This window comes from Chinchilla lanigera, unplaced genomic scaffold, assembly GCF_000276665.1.
Source record: "Chinchilla lanigera isolate Chin_1 unplaced genomic scaffold, ChiLan1.0 scaffold00123, whole genome shotgun sequence".
NCBI classification, from domain to species: domain Eukaryota; kingdom Metazoa; phylum Chordata; class Mammalia; order Rodentia; family Chinchillidae; genus Chinchilla; species Chinchilla lanigera.
Genome location: NW_004955524.1, coordinates 3,425,156 through 3,437,656, shown reverse-complemented (window position 1 = coordinate 3,437,656; position 12,501 = coordinate 3,425,156). Strand labels below are relative to the sequence as shown.

General features: G+C 53.7%; 1 protein-coding gene across 1 annotated transcript; it reads left to right on the top strand.

Moving 5' to 3' along the window:
• Window positions 1–715: 715 nt before the first annotated feature.
• Window positions 716–4,860, top strand: B3gnt3 (UDP-GlcNAc:betaGal beta-1,3-N-acetylglucosaminyltransferase 3; the record flags this gene model as incomplete). The annotated part of the gene is given in 3 exon segments (XM_005409543.2): window positions 716–839; window positions 2,258–2,866; window positions 3,535–4,860. Coding segments are annotated over 2 exon segments (1,134 nt in total). The 3' UTR covers window positions 4,087–4,860.
• Window positions 4,861–12,501: the final 7,641 nt, after the last annotated feature.

Here is a 12,501-nt window from a genome sequence, read left to right as displayed (position 1 = left end):
GCCGTTGGCTTTATCTGGGGATGACTGTGCTTGAAGGGCGGGTTTGGGTGTCAGGCTGAGAGGGAGTGGATGTCACCTCAACCTTCACTGGTCAGATCGTTGGCCGAAGAGATTCCTGGAGACTTAGTCAGGCACACTCCTAGGTGTGTCTAGGTGGGTCGTGGAATGTGACACTGGGGACCACACCTGGCTCCTCACTGCTTCCTCTGGGGCACCACCCCGCCCCACTGCCCACCCACCACGAGCCAAGCAGATTTGTGCCGCCAGCCCCTGCTGCCACGCCGCTCCTGCCTTGGAGCCGGTCCCCACGGACTGTACCCCCTGAAATCACCAACCAGAGTTAAGTCCCTCCTTGAAGCCGTAGGTGTGGGGTGTGGCGCCCCAGGGAGAGGAAACCTGGTGCACATCAGAGGACAAAGTCTCTGCAGCGTTTTTACATCAGGTTGATTCTTCCCGTTTGGGCCCAAAAGGAACCATGTGCAAAAGTGAAGTCCAAGCTGGTCTCCCAAGGCCACACAGCAGAATCAGGAAGTGGAATCTGAGGCCAGTTCAGCACTGCACGTAGATGATGTGGCCCCGGAGGCCCTGCCGGGTTGCGGTGGGGCACATTTGAGGAAGAGCCTCGTGGAGCCGAGAATGAGGCCGCGCCCCCAGCGCCAGCGTGGGCCTGCAGCCCTGGGTGGGGTGCCAGAATGTGCTCTCTGCTTGCTTCCAGGCGGCAGGTGGCGAAGGGTCCCAGGGAACAGAGGGGCCTGACGAGACTCACTGACGACAGCACACCGCCGGAGGTGCTGTGGGGAAGGTTCCAGCCCGGCACTGACATCCCAAGGCTGCCTGAGGTAAGCGCTGCAGTCTCCATAGTCACTCAACAAACACTCATTGAATTCCATGAGGTGTGGGTGCCAGGAGCCCCTCACACCTTCACAACTCTGCAACAGAGTTGAGAGAAGCCAGGGGAAGAGATTATTTGGAAGGGAGACCCAAGAGCTCAGCCTGGATGTGGGATAGGAAACCTTGCAAGAGGAAGAGTCATTAGAGCTGGGATTTTGAAGGATGCATAAGAGTTCACCAGCTAGAAAGTGAATGAACTCACTCATACTTCACATTTCACCCAGCACTCCCTGCTTCCCCTGTGCTCTGCCTCATACTTCGAAATGCCAGAGGCCCCAAGGTGCCCCCAGTCCTGGGAAAGACAAACCAGACACAGATGTCTCCATCGAGTCAGCACTGGGCTGGAGAGGGAACAAGGCTGAGCAATGCCCAGCAGTGAACCAGGACCCTTGCTGATGGGTCAGTGGGGGCTTCCTGGAAGATGGAGCCCTTGGGATGGGTTTTAAGGGAGGAATAGGAGTTTGCCAAGGAAGACAGCTCTCCTGAAACACACTGGGCTTGAGGGTCTCCGATGAGCCAGGGACCACTAACAGCTGCTGAAAATAGGAAGAACCAGCAGCAGCTGCCATCAAAAGCCCCTCTTCCTGGGATGGGGCGGGAAGCAGGAGGGACCCAGCCCTCTGCTGGGATAAGAGTCCCCCCCTCCCTCCGAAAAGGAGGCTCTGGGGGTATTGCCAAAGCAGGGACAGGTGGAGAGAGCAGAGCACCAAAGGGGAGGGCATTTTGCTGCCTCCGCCCTGCAGTTTTTCCTACAAAATGAGGTGCTGTAGCTAGGCGTGGTGGCACACACCTGTAATCCCAGCACTCAGGAGGCTGAGGCAGGAGGATCATTGCAAGTTCTAGGCCAGCCAGGACTACAAAGTGAGCTCAAGTCCAGCCTGAACTGCATAGGGAGACCCTGCCTCAAAAAAGACAAAAAAAAAAACAGTGGCTGGGTGTGGTGGTGCAAACCTGTAATCCCAGCACTTGGGAGGCTGAGGCAGGAGGATTGTTGTGAGTTTGAGACCAGCCTGGGCTGCAAAGTGAGCTCAAGCCCAGCCTGAACTGCATAGTGAGACCTTATTTCAAAAAGACAAAGAAAGGAAAAAGAGGTGCTGCTAAATAAAACATTTAATATCATGGGCTGGGGGGGGGGTTACAGCTCAGTGGTGATCACTTGCCAAGGACGTGCGAGGCCCTGGGTTCCTTCCCCTGCACCCCTAAAACACAAGGGCCAACACGGACTGGGGTGCTGGAGGGGATCTTGGAAGGGATGGGCTGGGAACAGGTCCAGGGCGAATTCCAGGCCTTTGCCAACCTGGGCAACTGTACATGTGCAGCCAGGCATCCAATGCGTAGCTCAGAGAAAGCATCTCGTTGCCCACAGGAGCCGTCGAGGGACCCGGCCACCAGCATGCGCTGGCCCCGCTCGCTGCGGTATGACCTGAGCCTGGTGCTGGCCCTAGGCGCCGTCATCACGCTGGTGCTCCTCAGCCTGCACGCGGGGCCCATGGCCTCCCTGGAGACGGAGCGACGGCAGGGCGCACCCGAGACCTCTGAGGCCCCTGGGGCCCCCGCTGAGCCCCCCGCGCGCCCCGCGCCCGCCCCGTGCCTCCCCAACACCTCGCTGGCCGCGCACCCGGACTTCGCGACGCAGCCCGCGCACGTGCGCGACTTCCTGCTGTACAGACACTGCCGCGACTTCCCCACGCTGCAGGAGCCGCCCGCCGCCAAGTGCGCGCCGCCCGTGTTCCTGCTGCTCGCCATCAAGTCCTCGCCCGCCAACTACGAGCGCAGGGATATCGTGCGGCGCACGTGGGGCCAGGAGCGGCAGGTGCAGGGCGCCACGCTGCGTCGCCTGTTCCTGGTAGGCACTGCCGCCGACCCGCACGAGGCCACCAAGGTCAACCGGCTGCTGGCACTGGAGGCAAGGGAGCACAGGGACATCCTGCAGTGGGATTTCCATGACTCCTTCTTCAACCTCACGCTGAAGCAGGTACCAGGAGGAGGGGAGGAGAGACCTTCCAGGAAGAGGTCATGAGAGCCAAGGTTTTGAAGGATGCATAGGAGTTTGCCAAGGGGAAACAATAAAATTTTACTCATAAATGCATAGTACAGCTGAGGCATGGGGACCAGAGACACCCATGGGTCCCTCTTCTCACACCTCCAGTCTTCACTGACCATGGGGGTGGCTCCTCCTGTAGGCAAGGCTGGGAGGAAGGGCAGAGAGGCTGAGATGACCAGCATGGGTCTCCAGCAGGGTGGCATAGGAAGATCACATACCTCTCTGTGCCTCGGTTTCCCTCCCTGGGCAATGGGATGGGACGAGACCCCCCCTGCCTCTGCAGGTCCCGCGGTGTTGATGAGGTGCCTGCGTGGATCCCCGGCACTTGACCCACCCAGGCCATGAGGCAGATGTGCCGTGTCTCTTTTTGGCTCCCTTCATCCCTGGAGCTGAGGTCTGGCCCCGGTGCTAGAATGAGGCGCTCACTAGGGACCTGTGCTGGGAGGCTGAGGCAGGAGAGTCTCCTGTTCAAGCCTAGCGACGGGCGAGAGTCTGTCTCTAGGTGAAGCATGAGCAGGTGCCCTCAGCGGTGGGCACAGAGCGGTGGCCGGGCCCCCAGGGCCTTCACGGCATCTCGAGGCCATGTCCCCCTCTCCCAGGTGCTCTTCCTGGAGTGGCAGAAGACCCGGTGCCCCAACGCCAGCTTCCTGCTCAACGGGGACGACGACGTCTTCGCGCACACGGACAACATGGTCACCTTCCTGCGCGGCCTCGACCCCGAGCGGCACCTGTTCGTGGGGCACCTGATCCAGGGCGTGGGCCCCATTCGCGTGCCCTGGAGCAAGTACTTCGTGCCGCGGCTGGTGACCCCCGACGAGCACTACCCGCCCTACTGCGGGGGCGGCGGCTTCCTGCTGTCGCGCTTCACGGCGCGCGCATTGCAGCGCGCGGCGCCCGCCCTCGACCTGCTGCCCATCGACGACGTCTTCCTGGGCCAGTGCCTGCGCCACCAGGGCCTGCGCCCCGCCTCGCACAGCGGGGTGCGCACGGCCGGCCTGCGCGCGCCCTCCGCCCGCCTGTCCTCCTTCGACCCCTGCTACTACCGCGAGCTGCTGCTGGTGCACCGCTTCCTGCCCTACGAGACGCTGCTCATGTGGAACGCGCTCGGCCAGCCCGACCTGGCCTGCGGCCGCCGGACTCAGGTCTACTGAGGCAGCCTCCTGTTCACATGCAAAGGGACACCACCTTCCTGCCAGGAAGCTGAGGCCTTGGCCTTCCTACGTGAGCTGAGGCGAGGGTGTGCTAAGGAGAGCTCGATGTGTGAAGACACTGCTGGTCAACTCCTATGCATCCTTCAAAACCCACTTGATGCTGCCCACACTGTGCTCTCTAGGCTGCAGGGACCTCAGCAAATGTCACCAACTCCTTTTTGTGGTGGGGAATGACAAGAGGCACCTCTGCTAGGGCTCCGGCTGGGGGTGGGTCCAGCCCATTTGGAGGACAGCATCACCTCGCAGCACCAAGCCAGCACTCGGGCTGGACCCTAAGCCACTTCCTGGAATTGAGGCTGAGTCACCGCTGCAGTTCAAGGCCAGCCAGGACCACTAGATTCACAGGAGGCTGAAGTGAGGGGTATTCAGAGCCAGGAGAGAGGGGCCCCAAGGCCTCGGGTGACAAGGACCGGGATCCGACACCCATCCCCACGTGAGGGGCAGAGGGTCCTGCTGGCAGGCAGATAGAGGAGGGCGGAGGCTGTGGATAAGGTGGGTGCTCAGGGCCTCTGGGGTCCCCAGCAGAGCTCTGTCCCACACCTGGGTCCTCAGGACACCAGGGAAGAGCACTGGGCCAGAGGGGTCTCCAGCAGCCCCCTCCATGAGGACCTGGGGTCAGCAGGGCTCTGGGGCCCTGGCTCACAGGCATTGTGGAGGTTTGGGATGGGTTGGACACAAGTTCTCAGGGAATAAAACCATTTGTGCAAGCCTGGAGTTCTCTGTGTTTGTTTGGTTTTGGTTTTATGAGGTTTCACTGCACACGGCCTCAAACTCACAGCGACCCTCCTGCCTCAGCCTCCTGAGTGCCGGGGTTACAAGTGTGTGCCACCACGCCTGGTACTTCTGAGAAGTGTCTGTTCACTTCACCTGTGCATCTCCTGTTGGGTTTTTTTATTTTGGGGAGTCTAAAATTAGAATTCTTTATATATTTTAGATATTAGTCCTCCGTCTGAGGAACAGCTGGCAAAGATTATTCCCCATTCTGTGGGTGTCTCTTCACGTGGGGGGTGGTTCCCCTTGCCAAGCAGATGCTTTTTCATGTGATGGGATCCCATGTGTTGATTCTTGTTGTTACTTCTTGTGCAGTGGGAGTTTAGAAAGTCCTACACCTCTGACTTCAAGAGCTGTAACTATTTTATACGCCAGCAGGCTCAGTGTTTCTGCTGTGTGGTTTAGATCTTTGACCCATTTTGATTTTAATGTAGTACGTGGTGAGAGACGGGTTCGGCTTCAATCTTCTGCCCACAGCCAGCTTTCCCGGCACTGTTCGCTGCAGCGAGGACCTTCCCAAAGTGTGTTTGGCCCCTGTGTTGAACGTCACATCCCTCTGTTCTGTCCCGCTGGTCCACAGTCTCTGTGTGTGCCGGTCCCATGCAGTAGTGGGTTGATAACTGGTGGTCGGTTTATAATCCCCAGCGGAACTGGGTAAGCTGGTGCTGGGTGTGGGAGGCCCACCTGGGGATTGTTGCCAGCAGCATAAGAGGCAGACCTGGAGACGGAGATGGAGGCTGTTGGGAGCTGAGGGAGGCTGTTGGGAGCTGTTGGTTCTCTTGGAGGAGCTCGTCGTGCTGGTTTTCCTGATGAACTCAGCTGTTTTCATCCTCTGAGGAGCTCGGGACCTCGCTGGCACTGAGATTGGCTTTGGTTCACTTTGGGGAGCTCTGGTCCTCACTTTAAGCGTCGTTTCCTGGCTCCGGAGGGGAAGATGGTGCACTGCCAGCCTTCTGGATAAGTTTGCTGCATTGGCTTCCCTAATAGGAACTCGGCCATCTTGATCATCAGAGGAGCTCAGGACCTCACTGTTGCCCGGGATGGCTGTGGTACCTTTTGGGGGAGCTCTGGTTCTTCTGAGCATGGCTTCCTGGCTCCAGTGCAGATCCCTCAGCCTGCTAGCACAGATCCTTCATCCCGCTGGCACAGACTTCCTAGATTCCACCACTGACCTTTGGGCCTTCCTAGTGCAGATCTGTGAAAGAGACCTGCATGAGACATTGTTACGGGCTCTGGGCCTCCAGGTGGACTCGTGGGAGGCATTGTTATGAGCTCTGGGTCTTCAGCTGGACTCATGCCAGACATTTCCATGGGATCCGGGCCCTCGGCTAGTTTCCTTGGTCTTAGTGTATGGACAGGTTTCCTGCACTCTTTTGTATATCATTCTCTGGGTGACTATTATAAATAATCTTTAAAATGTGTGTCCTGTATTATATTGTTCCCCCTTGCAAAATAAGCCCCAAACCAACTCACATGCTGTTTCTATCACTGTAGCTTTGTAGTATAACTTGAAGTCTGGGATTGTAATACCTCTTGCTTTGCTCTTGTTTATTATTGATGTAGGGGAACACTATTGACTTTAGGGGTTTTTTTTTTTTTTCTTTTTGAGACAGGGTCTCGCTGTGCAGTTCAGGCTGGCATTGAGCTCACTTTGTAGCCCTGAGTGGTCTCAAACTCACAACGATCCTCCTGCCTCAGCCTCCCAAGTGCTGAGATTATAGGTGTGTGCCACTACACCTGGCCACTATTGATTTTTGTGTGTTGATTTTTGTATCCTGTTACATTGCTGAAGTTGGTTAGTAATCCTAAGAATTCTTTGGTGGAAGTCTTTCAGACTTCTGGATAGAGTATCCCATTGCCTGCAAATAACGGTAATTTGAGTTCTCCTCTCTTGTATGTATCTCATAAACCTTTTCCTGTTTCCTCATTGCTCTGGCTGACGCTTTGAGCACTGTGATTAACAGACAAGGTGACCGTGGACATCCTTGTTTGGTTCCGGATCTTAGCAGGAAAGCTTTCGGTTTCTCCCCGTTTAATATGATGTTGGCAACTGGTGTGTCATAAATGGCTTTTGTGAGATTCAGGTACAGTCCGTGTGTGTGTGTGTGTGTGTGTGTGTGTGTGTGTGTGTGTGTGTGTGTGTATTTGTTTGCAGACAGGCTCTCACTAGGTAGCCCCGGCTGTCCTCACACTCACACTGATCCTCCTGCCTCAGCCTCCCGAGTGCTGGGAGGACAGGCATGCAGCACCACGCCTGGCCTAGATATGGTCTTCTATACCTTCTGCAGGGTTTTTTTTCATGAAGGGGTGTTGGGTTTTGTCAAAAGCTTTCCCCCCATCCACTGTATGACCGTGTGGTTTTTGCCCTTCCTTCTATAGGATGTGCTACGGTTACTGATTTGCCTATGTTGAACCATCCGTGCAGTCCTGGGATGAACCTCACTGGTCAAAATGTGTAATCCTTTCGATGGCTTGCTGCATTCTGTCCGCTAGTACCATGCTGTGGATTTCTGCCACCCGTGTTCATGAGGGGGATGGACCTGTGCCGTAATTTCCTTTTCAGGCGTCGTTTGTCTGGTCTGGGGTGCGGAATGAGCTTGGGAGCTCTGTGCCCCTCGCAGCTTCCCTGAAGGGCTGGAGGAGTCGCAGTGTGTTGTAATCAGGAACTAGATTCAATATAGGATGCCTCATTTATAGGATCATTTTATAATATTCACCCAAAAAACCACATGCAGAGGAGTCCAAGACATCTGTCCATGTGCTAGAGACCCAGAGAACCCAGCTGAGGGCCTGGATCCCACAGCGATGTCCTGCACGAGTCCAGCTGGGGGCCTAGAGCCCGCGACCATGGCTCATGCCAGGCTGTACCGAGGATCTGCACTGGCAAGGCCCAAATGTCGGTGGTGGAAGCCAGGAAGTCTGCACCAGCGTGGTGAAGGATCTGTGCCTGCGGGCTGAGGGATCCGCCCTGGAGCCAGGAAGTGATGCTCAAAGTATAGACCAGAGCTCCCCCAGAGAACCGTGGCCAGCCTCAGCGATAGCAACAACTCCAGCTCCTCCGAGGATGAGAAGAGCCGAGTTCACACCAGGAGAACCCGCGTGTCAGACTTCTGCAGGAGGATCAACAGCGCACCAAGCTCTCCTGTTATGCTGCTGGCAGCGACCGGCGGGTGGGGCCTCCACACCCAGCGCCACGCCGGCTGAGTTCAGCTGGGTGTGGCAAGTTAACCATTAGTTAATCCACCGCACGGCCATATAACATCCTTAATTTTGTGGAATTCGGCCGCGAACCCATCAGCTCCTGGGGTTTTTAGTTGGTGGGGTTTTTTGATTACTTCCTCAATTCCATTGTCATTGGATATGCAGTATGTTTATGACTTCTTAGTTTAGTTTTGATAGTTACTATGAGCCTAAGAATCTGTCTGTTTCTTCAAAATTTGGTAATTTGTTTGAATATAATTTTTCGTAGTAGGGCCCGGGATAAAGCTCAGCAGCACAGTGTCTGCCTGGCAAGCACAAGGTCCTGAGTTCGATTTCTGGTACCAAAAAAAGAAGAAAATTTGCATAGTCGTTACCCATTTTCTTCTGGATTTCAGCAGCACCTGTTGACACCACGTCTTCATTTCTAAATGCGTGGATGTACGGAGTCCTTTCTCTCTTTTGGTGAGTTTGGCTAAAGATTTATCTATCTCATTTACTCTTTCAAAGAACCTGCCCTTTGATTCGCTGACTCCTTGTATCTTTTGTAGTCTCAAATTCATTAATCTCTGCTCAGATCTTTGTGATCCCCCTCCTTAATTTCAGTCTGGCTTGGATTGCCGTTTCTCATCTATCTTGAAGTTCCTCATTAGGTTAGTTACTGGACATTGCTCTGTTTTTCTATCTTTTTTTTTTTCAGCTTTTCTAATGTGAGCCTTGACTGCAGGGAACTTCCCCCTCAGGACAGTCCCGTGGGTTCTAGCATGCTGTACCAGGGTTGCCATTTGCTTCCAGAAATTCTTTAATTTCTTCCTTGGTTTCTTTTGTGGCCGCCGTGTGTCGAGGATGGTGATATCAAGTTTTCGTGTGTTTCTAAATTTTCTGTGGTTTCTTCGTGGTTGGTTTCCAGGTTCACTGCACACTGGTCTGATAGAAAACACGGGCTGATTTTGATTGCTCAGTATTTCCCAGAGCAGGCTGTGTGGACTAGAATGTGGCCAGTTTTGGAGAAAGTCTGTGTGCTGCTGAGAATGTACTCCATGGCACTGGGATAGAGCGCCCTGGAGGTGTATACTGAGCCCGTATATTCAAGGGTGTGACTCAGTTCTGACATTTCTTTTTTTTTTTTTTTTCTCTTTTTTTTGTCTTTTTGAGACAGGGTCTCGCTATTCAGTTCAGGATGGCCTTGAGCTCACATTGTAGCCCAGGCTGGCCTCGAACTTACAGCAGTCCTCCTGCCTCAGCTTCCTGAGTGCTGGGATTATAGGCCCGGCTATTTGATCTTTTATATCCAGCAATACTTGTTTTATGAAGATAGGTGCTCCTATATATATTTCCAGCATTATCATGTCTTGTTGGATTGTTCCCTTAACTCACGCAGAGGGACCTTCTTTGTCTCCTCTGATCAGTTTTAGCGTGAGGTTTATATCATCTGCGGGTAAAATTGCTGCCCCTGCTGCTTTTCAGGGGCCCAGTGCGTGAAATACTGTTTTCCATCCTTTGACTTTTAATCTATGAATATCCTTTTGGATTAGATGAGTTTCTTGAAGGCAAAAGACTGGTGTATTTTGCTTTATGATCCATTCTGCCAATCTGTGTCTTTTTTTTTTTTTTTTTTGTAACGGGAATTGAACTCAGGACCTTGTGCTTGCCAGGCAGGCGCTTATGCCCCTGAGCTATATCCCCAGCCCAATCTGTGTCTTTTAACTGAAACTATTAACATTGATAGATATTACTGAGAGGTGTTAAGTCCTAAGATTGCACTTTTTGTCTGTTTTTCTTTTCTTGTTTTCTTTTTAATGTATTCACCCTACTTGATGTGTTCTGTCCATCTGAACTTTTGCCTTGTTAACTTCATTCTTTCTTTCTTTTTTTTTTTTTTTTTTTTTTTTTTTTTTTTTGTCTTTTTGAGACAGGGTCTCTCTATGCAGTCCAGGCTTGTCCTTGAGCTCACTTTGAAGCCCAGGCCGGTCTTGAACTCGAAAAGATCCTCCTGCCTCAGCTTCCCGAGCACTGGGATTACAGGCTTGTGCCACCACATCCGGCCTTGCTAGACTTGAATTTATAATCCTCCTGCCTCAATTTCCAGTTATGTGGGGAGGTTGTTTTTGTTTTTTGAGTCAGGGTCTTGCTATGTGGTGCAGGCTGAACTTGAGTTCACTCTATAGCCCAGGCTGGTCTGGAACTTGCAACAATCTTCCTGTCTCAGCCTCCTGAGTGCTGGGATTACAGGCGTGTGCCACGATGCCTAGCCTGGCTTCATTGTTTCTGTCTAGGGTATTCTTAGGCACTTCCTAGAGTGCTGGCTTGATCGTAAATCTCTTGAATTGTTCTTTTTATGGAATGTCCTTTATCTCCATCTACTTTGGATTTTTTTCTGATTTTTTGTTTGTTGGTTGGTTTGTTGAGATGGGGTCTCCTTGTGTAGCTTAGCAAACCTGTGGTGATTCTCCTGCCTCAGCCTCCCGAGTGCTGGGATTATAGGCGTGCGCCACCAAGGCCGGTTCTCCATCTACTTTGATAGAAAGTTTTGCAGGACATGTTAATTTGGGTTGGAAATCATTTGCCTTCAGGGCTTGAAATACTTTAAGCTATTCTGGCCTTTAGCGTTTGTTTTGAGAAGTCCATTGTACTTCTAATGAAGGATTTGCCTTGTGTGTGACTTCCTTGGTTTTTTCTGATTGCTTTTAAAATAGTTCTGCGCACAAATTAACGGTGTGCCGCCTTCTAGTGTCCTCCTCATTCCACTTCGCCTCAGCTGGCCCTGTCAGTGCTGTGCGGTAGCTATTGGGTGAACTTTTCTAACCCACTCCGAGGACCTCTGAGTAATGCGCTGTCATTCGCCGTTTTTCCCTCTGGTGTGGTGAGCCTGTCTGCACACCAGTCATTTCTGCGATCCGTGAAGTCTGCGAGCTTCTTTCCACCTGGTATTTCTATCTGTGGGTTCCACGTCTCGTCGCTTTGAAACGTTTCGCTCAGCTCTCCCGCTTTTGCACCTGTTCCCTCACACCCGCTCGGGTGCTTCTGTGTGATAGAGCGCTGGGGCCGCGTCCTCCTGGGGCTGGCCGAGTTTCCCGACCTCTTTTTCAATCGGCCGGCAGGGCCCCGGGACCTGTGTTCGCTTTGCTCTGCGTCGGCGCCCCTGGATCCGCCGGGGGAGAGCCTGGGGAGCTCCGCGGTCGTGTGTGGCCCTGATTCCCCCTGTTCCCGTGTAGACCTGCGGGGGCTTCCGCTGGTGCAGCGCCGAGGCTTGAGGATGAGACAGGCTTGTAACTGATACCAAGGTTTTTCTTTTGGCGCAAATGAGAAAAAAGAAAAGTAAGAGGAGCCTTTATCGGGGTGAAGGAGGGCACAAGGACCCGCTGCTGGGAGGCCGAGAGACAAAGGATGGATGGGGCTGGGCTGAGGGCAGAGGTCACAGGGCGGGCAAAAGGGCCCTACGACTGGGGAAGGTTTGGCGCCCGAGAAAAGGAAACGGGAAGTTGAGGGTCGGCTGGGAGGAAGAGAAGCCGCAAGTTCGTCTTGGAGCGCGCATTGTTTAGGGCTCCGCGCCACGCTGGATCACGGCCGTGGTGACCGGCCAGATTTTTCCACAGGGCTGGAAACCGGCCAATAGGAAGACGTTTTTAGTAAGATTCTGCCTCTCAGTCTCCAGCGGAGTCCGACGCCCCAGCCCCCAGCCTGCTTGCCAGCAGAGCACTGCTGCTCTCTGCGGGGAGCTCAGCTCAGCACCCCGGGCTGTCATCCGCACGCACAGGATAGCGCGGAGGAGATACCGCAAGGAGTTGTGGAGGTCCCGGGGACATCTGGAGAGACTCCACAGTTTACACCAGGCGCTTCAAGGACCCCGCCCCCGAGATCAAGGCTGCCAAAACCCTTCCACCGCAGAAGTCTGCGAAATCCCCCCCCCTCCTGCGCTCCGCCCGTACTAAAAAAGGCACACGCTTCTTGTTGGGGGCGGACAGCCGGGCACGCCCTGCCTGCCTGCACCCAAGTACTAAGCCATAGGCCTAGTGGTGACCACAAAAGCCTGCTGTGGGGTCTGTTGCCCCGCATTCGTTAGTGACGTCGTCAGCTCTGTCTCTCACATCATAATTCTTTTTATCTCCCCTTCTCTCCATCCCTTGATCCCCTTCCCATTGAAGAAAGAGCTCCCTGTTTCCTTTGTTGTTGTTTTTTTCTTTTTTGTCTTTTTGAGACAGGGTCTCACTATGCAGTTCAGGCTGGCCTTGAGCTCACTTTGTAGCCCAGGTTGGCCTCAAACTCACAATGATCCTCCTGCCTCAGCCTCCCGAGTGCTGGGATTACAGGCATGTCCCTGCTTCCTTTTAATTAACTTTTATTTTACTCTATTTTTTTTTCTTTTTCTTTTTTTTTTTTTTTTTT